The 12,247-nt window shown below is 36.9% G+C and overlaps 1 protein-coding gene across 2 annotated transcripts; it reads right to left on the bottom strand.

The window, feature by feature from the left end:
• LOC122823141 (dnaJ homolog subfamily C member 7-like) lies at positions 1-12,238 on the bottom strand. Of its 2 annotated transcripts, none has more exons than XM_044102432.1 (14): positions 12,084-12,238; positions 8,243-8,331; positions 7,939-8,063; positions 6,761-6,874; positions 6,548-6,622; positions 5,383-5,501; positions 5,101-5,254; positions 3,872-4,036; positions 3,678-3,769; positions 3,531-3,604; positions 3,313-3,459; positions 2,707-2,862; positions 1,366-1,440; positions 1-1,286 (listed from the first exon to the last, which is right to left on the bottom strand). In XM_044102432.1, exons 1-14 carry the CDS (start codon positions 12,152-12,154, stop codon positions 1,249-1,251), a joined length of 1,494 nt encoding a protein of 497 aa, XP_043958367.1. In that variant the 5' UTR covers positions 12,155-12,238; the 3' UTR covers positions 1-1,248. The 2 variants fall into 2 exon arrangements, with proteins under 2 accessions (XP_043958367.1, XP_043958368.1); XM_044102433.1 differs by having other exon boundaries at positions 2,710-2,862.
• Between the last annotated feature and the right edge of the window lie 9 nt (positions 12,239-12,247).

Genomic DNA, 12,247 nt, shown 5'->3' with positions numbered 1-12,247 from the left:
TTACAGTAAAAGACAAGCCTTTATTTAAAAAAAATTAAAAGAGAAACAAAAAAACATTTTTACCAATTGATGGTGAAAGCCTTGAACCTAAAATGAATACTCGTCCAAACAGGTGGAACAAGAAGGAGAAAGACTGCAGTGAACAGACGTGCATGACAAGTTCACACCGTAATAACTTGACAGATCAGGACAGTGACTGGAACCAAACCTGAAGTCTCACATTTAACAGGATGAAGACTTCATGTGCAAAATTAACTTCTGAAAATGTTTAGTTTTTCCCAGACACTAAAAGACGCTTCAACAAAACGTACTTCTGTGGTTTGTTGTAGGTTTAGGTCTGTGAGCTTCAACTAATCCCAATAAGGCACCACTTAAATGCAACTGGGTGGATAGTACTGGTTTAGGCTGGTTTGCTGAGAAAAGAAAAAGGGAAATGATCTTTTTATTTTGGCTTGTCTCAAAAGAAAAAAATATGGCAGTGTCAGAGTGACAAAGACGAGATGGAAATCACTTTTAAGAGGTTTGTTTCTTTCTTAAAAACAAAACAAAAAAAACAAGTGAAGACGAGGTCCTCAGGCATTCTGCTGCATTCAGGTAATTATACACAGTACAATAAATACAAACAAACTGAGGGAAGACTGAAAAAGAAAACATATGGACACGTTGAGTTACATTCTGAGTCAAATATTTGATGCAATATGGAGAAGAAACAAAATGAAAAGAGAACATGGGGTTTTGGCAAACAAAACAAAAAATAAAAATCCATTTAAAACCCATGAATAGTGTCGGCTTCCAGGCGTTGTCGTTTAAGAGAGACGCTCCGAACGAAAGCAGGTCCTCGGAAAAACTTTACACTTGTTAAATGTAACTCTTTAAAACTAATCCACTCTCATCCCAGACCAGCTTTCTGAAGCCTGAGTCGGTTTTAAAATCTCAATCATGTGTAATACAAGGTCAATATTGAAAACTGTGACATGCTAACACCAGCTAGTACAAAAACCTCAGACGATTCAAGTGCCTTAGTTGTTAATTTATAACCAAAACCTATGAATTATTCTTTCTGGCGTTTGTCAGCATCAGTGTAAGGAGTGATTTGAGGATTGGGTGCAATAATAATAATAATAAAAACATTAATTAAAAGATCAGTGGGCAGATACTTCAACACACTCAGGAGTTTGAGTATCACAAGGTGACGGGGTCCACGTTAATCTACACTGCAGAGGTTTGTTCCACTCGCGCTGCTTCACATTAACCGAACTGGAAAAAGAAATTTCCTGGTGCCGAGTCTGTGGAGGAAAAATGGTTTGTAATCAGGCAGGTTTACGATTATCCAAATCTGACAAAAAAATATTAAAAAATTCATACCAGGGCTGGAATCAAAACTGAATCCTCCACCATGACCACTGAAGAAAGCCCTGAAGATGTTGTTTGCATCAAAATCTGGAAAAAAGTAAAAGAATAAAAAAAAACAAGATAAGTTGATTCTTTAACTGAACAAAATTAAATCAACTCAGCTTCACTCTGGTTTGTGTTTACACTGATTTTGTTTCAACTAACAGTAAAATATAACAGGAAAGACTGGATTTGTGGCGCCCTCTACAGGTAGGACTAAGTTAGAAACTAACACTACCTTACAGTAGTAAAGGTAACATTAGCTGCTAATAGAATCCCAACTTCTGAGTCGTCCAATTTCTATTTAATTTGCAACTTCAAAATTCATTTACATCCCAAATTTCTAGATTTTTGTTTAGTTTTTCTAACATTCTGGACATCAAAGTTCAAAATGTTTACATTAAAAATGCTCTACAGCAGCTGGGTTATACTGCAAATATATTATAATCCAATATATATAACTGCTAAGCTGCTTCATCAGCAACTTTAATTTGAATTATTTCAAAATCTGTGACATTTGGACTATGATTGGATTATTCCACACTGAAAATACACTTCACAGATCTTTGATGGTTTTATTTTGGTTACAACATAAAAAGGTTGAAGTCTGAATGTTCAAGTTCAAACTCATTTTTGTTTTGGGCCAAATCAAAATCATGAATGCTCTTAAAGGGCCGGTTGTGCCAAATCTATTGATAAAACCTGTTCAAACTGTTCAAATATCAATAAATTATTAAAATCACAATAATATTATTGAACATCTTTTCAGTTCCTCCAGGATTTTGTGATTCTTTTTGTGATTTTTTGCAGTTAAAATCAAAGTGTTTGTGGTACTAATTTGGAAATATTTGCGCTTATTTATGGCGGAAAATGCGACTTTTATTTCTCGCTGTATGGATCACGGACTATAATCTGACATCAATTAAGGCTGAGGCAGCTGCTTAGAACAAGTAAGAACGTTTTTTACAATTTTTGAGAAAAATCTGCCATAAACTTTCAATTATTACCGCAAAAAATTGCAGGGATTTGTTGATTCTTTGTGAATTTTCATAACTGTCAAGAAACTGGAGGGACTGACTGATAGAAATTGGCACTAAACAGATAAAAACTGCATTGATTTGACTAATAACATAATATTTAAGCTCACTTAGTGTTAAGTCTAGAATCTAGAGGGCCACATAAAAAGCTACAGCGGGCCGGATTTGGCCCACGGGCCTTGAGTTTGACACATTTCATCAGACAATCTAAAATATATAAATATTTGTAGAAATATTTATATATTTTAGATAAAAACTAAAATATAAAACCATTCACCACCGCCTTCAAAGCAGCCGTCGTCCTCCAGGTCGTGTCCGTTATCGTAGCGCATCTTCTTCTTGGGATCGGAGAGGACGGTGAACGCCTCTCCCACTTCCTTGAACTTCTTCTCCTCCTCTTTCTGCACCTCTGGAGTTGCTCCACTGTGGCGGTCTGTAAGAAAATACATTTATTATTTTACCCAAGAAGTAAAAATATACCTATAATAGAATTCAGTTCCTTGGATTTTAATTTTGTTAAAGTAAAACCTTAAATTTTGGTATATTTCAGTGCAAAGTGGAAGGAAGATGACGTACAGGTAGAGAAGAAATCTGAAAATATGATATGCAAAAGCAACTATCCCACTTAACCACGATGACCTGAAATAAAAACCCTTCAGAATCAAACTAAATGGTAACCTGATCCCAGATGTGTGTAATTTAATCCCAGAATAAATCCAGATGCTCTGTGAAGGCCTCAGAGGTTTCCTAGCGAATTAGCTAGCAAACAGCATCATCAGGTGAGGTTATAAAACTGCATCCCAAACTCTACAAACTGTAGAAACATTTTAAATCCAAAAAACTATCATCATTTTAAAGGAATATAAGAGTGCTTTCCAGATACCTGGGTGGTGCATGAGGGCCCGCTTGCGGTATGCCTTCTTGATCTCGTCCTCTGTGGCGTTCTTCCCGACCCCAAGCACCTTGTAGTAATCTTTTCTTTTGCTCTTCTTCAGCTCCATCTGTGCCGTCTTCAGCAGATGTTTGTGATCTGAAAGAGCAGCAGGCCGAGTTTTAGGATTCGAGCGCGAAAACGTCCCAATGTAAGGCAGCGCGGCGTACCTGTGGTTTTTTCAGTCTGGTAAACTTTTTCGTAGTCGCGGACAGCCTCTTCGTACTGCTCTGTGTCCATGTAGCTACAGGGGTCAGAGGTCAGTCAGTGGAAAACTGCAACATGCTGAACAGCAGAGCACAATTTGCGTGACGTACCATTGCGCTCTCCTCAAGTAGGCCTTGATGTACGTGTCGTCGAGTCTGATTGCACTGGTGCAGTCTTCTATGGCTTGGTTAAGTTTCTTCAGCTGTTGGATTAATCGGTTAGTGACTGAACTCACTGGAGGCTTTTAGCCAATAGTTACAGATGTGTCTTAATGCCACAGTGGCTCAGTTTTACAGCCTGGTACCTTTGCTCCTGCCGTGGCTCTGTTGCAGTAGAGTTTAGCGTTAGTCTTGATGTTGTTGGGGTCTATCGCCAGCGCTTCAGTGTACAGAACATAAGCAGACTCATAATTGTAGATCTTAAATGCCTGGTTGCCCTCCTCTTTCTTGGCTTTTAAAGCTTTGGCATTCTGGTTTAGAGAGAAAAAAACAAAAACACACATCTGATCAGAGTCCCCCCTCATTTTCCCATCAATTCTCCCAACTCAAATCAGCAAAGTTCTCAATACACTTTAAACGTCTTATGGGATAAAGAGAACTGCATTATTGACCCTTTGCAGCTACGTCACTTGATCATTTGAGGCGCCATGATGGACGTTGGAAGTGAGACGGGAGTATTGAACAGAACGACTGAAGTTGTATTTTTGACAGTTTATTCGTGACTTCTACTTGTTCGAGTCGAGCTAGTTCGTCTCTGAATGTAGCGCACATGGTTGGGAGTCATACACGGCGTTACTTACTAAAGTTTGAAATAGCTAGCTTAGAAACCGACCCATACCTGCGGCCTCCTGATGTCCACAGCACTTAATTTATACCAGCATGTATGTAATAAAAAACATTTCCACTTACACCTGAACAGCCTTAAAAACGTACAAAAGACAAGATGCTAACCAGTTTTTTTCCCCATACATGCTAGGCTACATGACAGTGCGGTATTATCTCCATGGTTACCAATGGTCAGACGCGCACCATCTCCATAATGAAATGTTTGATATCTTTCTAATCGTACTTACATATAAAGTATATGAATGTTAATCATCTTGTCTTGTAAAAGATGTTTGCTGAAAATCCGCGACTACACCGAAGGCCGCCAGTCTCACTGTGATCGGCAGATTTTATCCACCGCCGTAACTTTCCTCATTAAAAAGTTATAAAATAAGATGATAAGTTTGGTTTGTATCCTTGTCTGTTAATGGAGCCAACCGCGCATAAATAGAAGCGATATTAGGTTACAGATGTTTGTTTTTAGATTAGCTTAATTAAAGGAGCCCACTGGTTGTTTTGAACGTCCGTCATGGCGGAGTGGGCGGAGATCTGATGAGCGTGACGTTACGTGCAACGGATCAATTTGTTTTCTTGAGTAAATCAGACCTAAATCTGAGCCAATGCTACAGCAGCATCAGCGCTGCAGCAGGAAGAAGTGCAACAAAATGTCACATGAAAGTTGTGAAAACACGCAAAGGGAAAATGTTACCCTGCAGGCTAGTCGGGCTTTTTCGTGATCAGGTGCCATTCGCAGAGCCTGGACGAAGAACTGCACGGCTTTATCAATGCAGTCCTCGTAGTACAGACACAGACCCCGGACGTAGAGCGCGTCTGCGTTGGTCGAGTCCATCCTCAGAATGTCACTGCAGAAAGAAAGATTTATACCGGAAGTCAAGCTGCATTCCTCTACACAACAATATCTAATCACTTTAATTATTTATTATATAAAAGAAGAACTAAACAATAAGACAGCATGACTTCAAGTTCTTACCTCGCCACAGACTGAGCTTCAGGATAACGTCCCAGCAGAGCGAGACACTCGGCCTTGTGGATTTTAAAGCGATGGCAGGTAGGCGCCAGAGCCAAGGCCCGATCCATGCAGTACACCACCTGGATCAGGACAACGAGGAAAGCTAAGCTAATCTTATTTATGCAGCACATTTTCAGCAACAAGGCAGTTCAAAGTGTTCACATGAATGAGAAGAAAATTCAACAACAAAACCAAAAGAAAGACAAAAGTACAAAGCAAAGTATTGCTTCCCAACGTTTAATAAGAATAAGTAGTCGATAATTTATAAACTAATTAGGGCTGAAACGATTCGAGTGCAAGATTATTAAAATTCCTCCAGGAAAATTTTTCTGCCTCGAAGCTTCGTTAATTTATGTTTTATTATTTAGTGCAACGTTTTCTGGCCGGGACGTTATTTGCGTTGAGCGGAGCTCTGACTTCCACCTCCGAGTTGTTGACGAAAGCTAAGTGTTGTTAGCATACCGTCCAATTTTTAAGTTCGGCCCGTGGGGATTTTATAGATTGATGATAATGTCTGGGTTTTTATTGTTTTGGGGGACCAATAAGCATCTTAAAATGGCCTGGTGTACGGCAGCCTTTTTCCTCCGGGAGGAATCAAAAGATTACTCGATTACTAAAATATTTGTTTACAACAACCCTAAAACTAATTGGAGTTTCTTTGGATTTTAAGTTTGTTCTGAGTTAGAGAGGCATAAAACTAAATGTTGGTTCTCCATAATTGACTCTTGTTCTGAGTTGCTAAGTAATAAACTAACAGGAGTTCCTCAAGCTCTTACTCTGATATTAAAACATAAAGCTAAATGTTGGTCTAAAGTAATAAGAACTCCACAATTTATAAAATTAATAAACTAAACAGACAGGGTGAAAAATGACAACATGAAAATACCCTCATATTTTAATGTAGCATCTGCGATAAGAGACGATGTCAAGAGTAAAATCTAAATTTTGACTAAAAAACAAAAACTTCCAAGGAGTTTTTTGCAAAGTGAAACATAAATGTAACATTTTCCAGCCATTTTTCACTTTTTGTTTTTAATGGATGAATCTTTTATCTCCTCCTTTAATTCTTTCCAGCTTATGCAAGATCTACTTTTGGGTTTGATGGAGAAAGACAAAATAAAACCACCTTTCTGAAATCCCGTTTTTCGAAGCTGAAATCAGCCATTTTCTCGTACTCCAGCAGAACCGCTGCATTCTTTTTCTAAAAATAGAACAACAGAAAATATTTAGAACCATCTTTATAAAATCAGAACAAACATAAAACCATTCCTTTCAATTCAAAAACAGTGGATGACTCACAATGACACTTTTTAATGAACAGTTTTGTAAAAGTTCCCACCTCCTGCTTGGCCTCTTTGTTGTTCGGGTCCAGCTCCAGAACCTTCTGGAAGCAGCGGCTGGCCGCCATGCCGTTTCCCAGAGACATGTGACACTTGCCCTCGCGCAGATGACCCTACGATGAAAACGGAGCACAAACAGCCTCAGAAGAAATGTGGAAAACTCATCCAACTCATTCTCTGCTAATCACAGAATTCACACAGCAGATGGAAAAAATGGAGATGGAAATTAGCATCCACAATGTCGTATTTCCATTCAGTAAATAAAAACTCTGCTAGCAATAACAATGTGACTATGATGTCACTATATTTGTAAAAGAAGTGTTAACTTTTCATGCCTACAGTTATTAGGTGTAATGTTGTATGTACACTGATCTTAAGTGGATCTATGTTTAGTTTTTGAAACAATCAATTCCAGCTTGATGTTTCAAATCGTTCCTCTAAATCAGGGACGTCAAATTTATTTTCATTTTGGGCCAAATGTAAATCATGGATCCTCTTGAAGGACCCGTTGTGCCAGAATGTATTGATAAAACCTGTTCACAAACTGTTAAAATATCAATGAATTAAATATTATTGAACATCTTTCCAGTCCCTCCAGAATTTCATGATTCTTTCTGTGATTTTTTTGCAATAAAATCAAAGTGTTTGTGGTAATAATTTGGAAATATTTGCCACATTTGCATTTATTTATGACGGTAAATGTGAATTTTTATTACTCACTGTGTAGATCATGGACTACAATCTGACATCAGTTAGGGTTGAGGCAGCTGCTTAGTACGAGTAGGAAAGTTTTTGACAATTTAAAAAAATCTTTTCTCTTCAAATAAACTTTTCATAAATTTAGTTGAAAATTTTGTGAAGTCTCATTCCTGAACTGTTAAAAATAAACACGTATACTCACAGAAAACAAAAAAATAACGATCATTTGAAGAGCTTATTGAAAATATTCAAATCATGACATGAAATTTAGGTTAGTTTTTGGTTTTCTAAATGCTATTTATCAACCATATGCTTTTATATTAAAAATAAATTTAATAATTAAAATGTGGATTAAAAATTTTACATTTTAAAAGGCAGTGAAAATTATCTGTGGGGTGAGAATAAGGGAATTGAACTGATTTTGTTTTTTTTAATTAAGACTAAGGGAGGCTGCACCAAAATAAAAAAACATTAATACCTTCATGAAACAGTCGTCCAGACGCACGGCCTGCTGGGAGTCTTCGAGCGCTTCTCGAAAGCGACTGAGCATCATGAGGGTGGCCGCCCTGTTACCATAGTAACTGGCGTTCGTGGGACATGCATCTAATATAAATTTTAAAGCAAAAAAAAAAAACACAACAAGTTAGAGAAAGATACGCTTACAAAAAAATAAGACCTGGTTGAAGAGAATAACAAAAACAGATTATTTCTCAACAGAGGCAGCATAGGAGGAGCAATCAGGCGGCTTAAAAAAATAATATTAATCCCAGCTGCGATCTCACCGATGGCCTTGGTGTAATAGTTGAAGGCTTCAGAGTAATCTTTCTTGCTGTAGTATGCATTTCCTTGCTCTTTGAAGCCTTCAGCTTCACTAGGGAGCAAAGAAACAGAAACCAGAGTCAAACAGGAAGGAATATGTGAATCAGGCTTAGATCACATCTGTCAAACTCAAGGCCAGAGGGCCAAATCTGGCCCGCTGCAGCTTTTTATGTGGCCCTCTGCACTACAAAGTGCAACAATAAGGCCCTCCAGTTTCTCACAAATCCTCATAATTCACACTAAGTCAACAGATCCCCACGTTTTTTTTCTGATTTAACTGTCAAAAATGTTGATTTGACTGACTGCTGCCTCAGCCTTACCTGATATCAAGTTATAGTCGTGACCAATCGTGATAAAAAGGCACATTTAACATCATACATTAGAGCAAAAGGCATAAAGATTCTTTACAAATATTTTTAACTTTGCAGGGTTTCCCCCAGAAAACTTGCTAAGCCCAGTGGTTGGATGTCAGGGCAGTCATTCATCCAACGGCCCGTCGTGTTCTTGAGTTAAAAAATGTTTTAAGAAATTTGAAAATATCACCTGATAATTACGTGTTATTGAAATATTGGGAGATTAATACCTGAACACCAACTATAAGATTTTATAAAAAAAGCAAACGTTTTAAAAAGACTTAATGCTTAGTCTGGTGGATTTACAAGCAAAGCCTTACTGCCCACCAGGCTTATAATACATTGAGGGAAAGCCTGTTTGGCATCACAAATATGTGATTTTGATTTCAAAAAGCCATGAAAACATTCACAAAATCTTGATGGGACAACTATTTATTAAAATTTTAACAGTTTAATGGATTTTATCAATACATTCTGACACATCGGCCCTTTAAAAACATTCAGATTTTTTATATGGCCCAAAATGAAACTGAGTTCAACACCCCTGTCTTAGATTATTTGAATTTATTCTACAAATGAGGGAGAGTTGAAGTATTTTAAAGGATTCTGCTTGTCTTTATACCTGAAACTAGGACATCAGAGGAGAGGACGGTACACAGAGTCCCGGACTAAACATAGCTTTGAAACACACCTTCTGCGGTTCTGGTGGAAGGACCAGGTGTTGGAATGAAACAAACAGGAATCAGAAGCTGCTCTCTTGCTTTTCGTGTCAAAATTGACCTCTCTTGTTGTCACTATTCACCCCAAAGCAAAAACCATTCAAGCAATATCCGTACCTGACTGTATGTGAGCAGGTCTCATCAAGATTAAGGTTGGTAATGTTTGGAAGTCATTTTAAGTATCTGGTAAAAAATTAGGTTTTCATTAAGCTGCTTATCCTCGTATTGTAAAATCTTCTTGGAGAGCCTGACCATGAAATAGGTCATCATCTGCCATTAAGCTCCATCAGCTTACATGAGCCCTGCTATAAGTGGGCACTACAACTCTTGTTTTAAAGCTAGCAAAGATGCCAAAAAAAATTGCTAGGGGTAATCTAGAAATCCATTTTTTGGGCCCTTTCTAGAAGAAAATCTGAATAACTCTTTATTGTCTTCACTTTAGTCAGCTATATAAAAGCACAGCTACATGCTAATTAAAAATGATTGCTTTAAGAGCTATGAGATTATATTGTATCATTTGGCAACAATTTGGGTAAATTATTATCACTAGGCCTGTCACAATAATAAATTTTGCTGGACGATAAATTGTTCCAGAAGTTATTGCGATAAACAATAATATTATTTTGAAATCATTTTTAAGTGATATAATGGCAATGCAAGGTTTCCCCCAGAAAACTTGCTAAGCCTGGTGGTTGTGCGCTAGAGCAGTCATTCATCCAGCGGCCCGGTGTATTTTTGAGTTAAGAAATGTTTAACGTTGGCAGGAAATCTGAAAATATGACTTGATAATTATATGTTATTGCAATATTACAAGATTAATACCTGAACACCAACTATAAAGCCTTAAAATGCAAACATTTTAAAAAGACCTAAATATGCAATGCTTCTCCAGGTGGGGGCACAAGTAAAGCCTGGTGGCCCGCCAGACTTATGATACGCTGGGGGAAACCCTGTAATGGCAAAATAATAATGCAAGAACACATTCTCAAAGATCAGTAAACTATAAATTCTGAGAACATTTAAAACTGGAACTGGAAGACATTTTAAATATCCAAAATAAATAAATAAAACAAATAAAATGAATTTTGAAATCTTTCTAAACAAAATTATTCTTCAAAAAAAGGGTTAGTTGAGACCAAAGCACCTAACTGAAAACTTTTATCATCCAGTTTTTGCGAAAGAGAAAAAAAAAAAAGAGATAAATGATAAATCATGCCAACGGAAATTATTGAGTTTGTTTTAATTTATCATCCCATTAATCAGTTTATTGATTACTGTGACAAACCTAACTATCATAACAACCATTCTTCAATTTTCAGTATTTTTCCTACTGAATGTAGCTTTGTTATTAACAATGAAGTAGGCAGCATTTTCAACTAATCTGTAGTTCATAGACAGTAGGAGCTAAATTTGCTCGCATGCTTTTTTATGTAGTTTCTCCCCCTGCTTACTATGCCAATAAAATAACTAAAGATCCTGATTTGTTTTATAATGTCCAACTAGTTAGCTTATTACTACGACAGCTAATCACATTTTTACTTCCACTGATTACACATTTTGTTCACATACTAAAAATAATTGTAGTTATTCAACTTCTTTTTCCTCTTTATAAAAACTAGAATAAGCACTGCAGCAAAGGAAGTTAGAAAAGTTTAAAACTCCCAAATTATATGTTTCATCTAAAAATCTGGTATGTGGCAACAATTTCAGCAGATGTTTAGCAGGATGGATTAGTTTGAAAAAAGCTAAATCAATAAATTAGCAGAATTGTCATCAAGCATGAATTATTTTCTGATCAAATTTAGTTTGTAGTTTATAGGTAGATTATATTTTATTATATATACCATAATTTTAAATAGACTAGAGAGGTTGATATTCTGTCACTGAAATGTTAATTAGGTAAGTTAGCTTAAAACTATGTTAGCGCCTCTTTTTTGAAAAAGTTTGACAATAAAAGTAAAAAAGTTATTTAAATTTTTAAATGTTGCTAAAAGTTAGTGTCCTAAACTGACTTTGACCATGGCAACTTTATCCTCTGATAAAGTTGTGCTTTGAAGTGTTGCCTGCATTATTCAATGTCGTCAAATCACTAAACTGCATAAGGAAAATCATCTCTTTGGGTTTGTTTTAAAACAGTAATTGTAATCATATTCTTGTAAAAAGTGTTAATGTGAATAAAAACAGTCACAGAAGATAAAACAAGAAAGAAACAGACATGCAGGGTAGAGATTTATAAACAGAACACATCAATATCGTTATTGTTATAACAAATATTTCAATAAATTAGTCTTTATGTCGTTTATGCCGGTTTTAGCTTATGGTTACCACAGAAATAGCACAAACTGTTTAATTTCTTACTAAATCCGTTTGTCCACCCAATGAGAATCTGATCATGTGGAATTTTATTGGGTTTAAAAAAAACGGATTTAACAGGAAATTAAACATTTTTGTACCAGGGTCAACACTGAGACGTCTAAAAGAGTAGCGTTCACGTCAGGTAATTCAATTGCCTCCAATAAAATATAAAACTGATACGAAACAAAGCTGTGAAACCCAAGCTTAATAGGAAGGGAATTCGCCTGTTTGCCTTGAGCTAGCGTGGATAGCTCGCGTCGACAGCTACCGCAGTGGTGTTGTTGAGCTTTCTATCCCACTCAGGTTTTAACTTACTCCGGTTATCCATCCACTGTTATCTGAACACGACGAAAGACAACTGGAAACCACACACTTACCGTTCCAGGTCATCCTGAGCGCGGATCACGGGCTCTGTTTCTACCGGCATATCGATATCAACAGCTGCCATCTTTTCTGGAAAATGCGAAGCAAGAGAGGACTGCAGCGAGATGACGTCACATCCGCTTTTGGTTTTCTTTTATGGGTCAATGGAAACTAGGCC

Source organism: Gambusia affinis, linkage group LG20 (genome assembly GCF_019740435.1).
Source record: "Gambusia affinis linkage group LG20, SWU_Gaff_1.0, whole genome shotgun sequence".
Taxonomy (NCBI): domain Eukaryota; kingdom Metazoa; phylum Chordata; class Actinopteri; order Cyprinodontiformes; family Poeciliidae; genus Gambusia; species Gambusia affinis.
This window is presented reverse-complemented; position numbering and strand designations above follow the sequence as displayed.

Coding starts and splice junctions, on each gene's coding strand:
- LOC122823141 (XM_044102432.1), bottom strand. CDS start 12,154: ATGGCAGCTGTTGATATCGATATGCCGGTAGAAACAGAGCCCGTGATC. Junction 5,502..6,547: donor AAAAACGGGATTTCAGAAAG/GTGGTTTTATTT, acceptor GTCCTGATCCAG/GTGGTGTACTGCATGGATCG. Junction 1,287..1,365: donor CAGTTTTGATTCCAGCCCTG/GTATGAATTTTT, acceptor TTTCCTCCACAG/ACTCGGCACCAGGAAATTTC.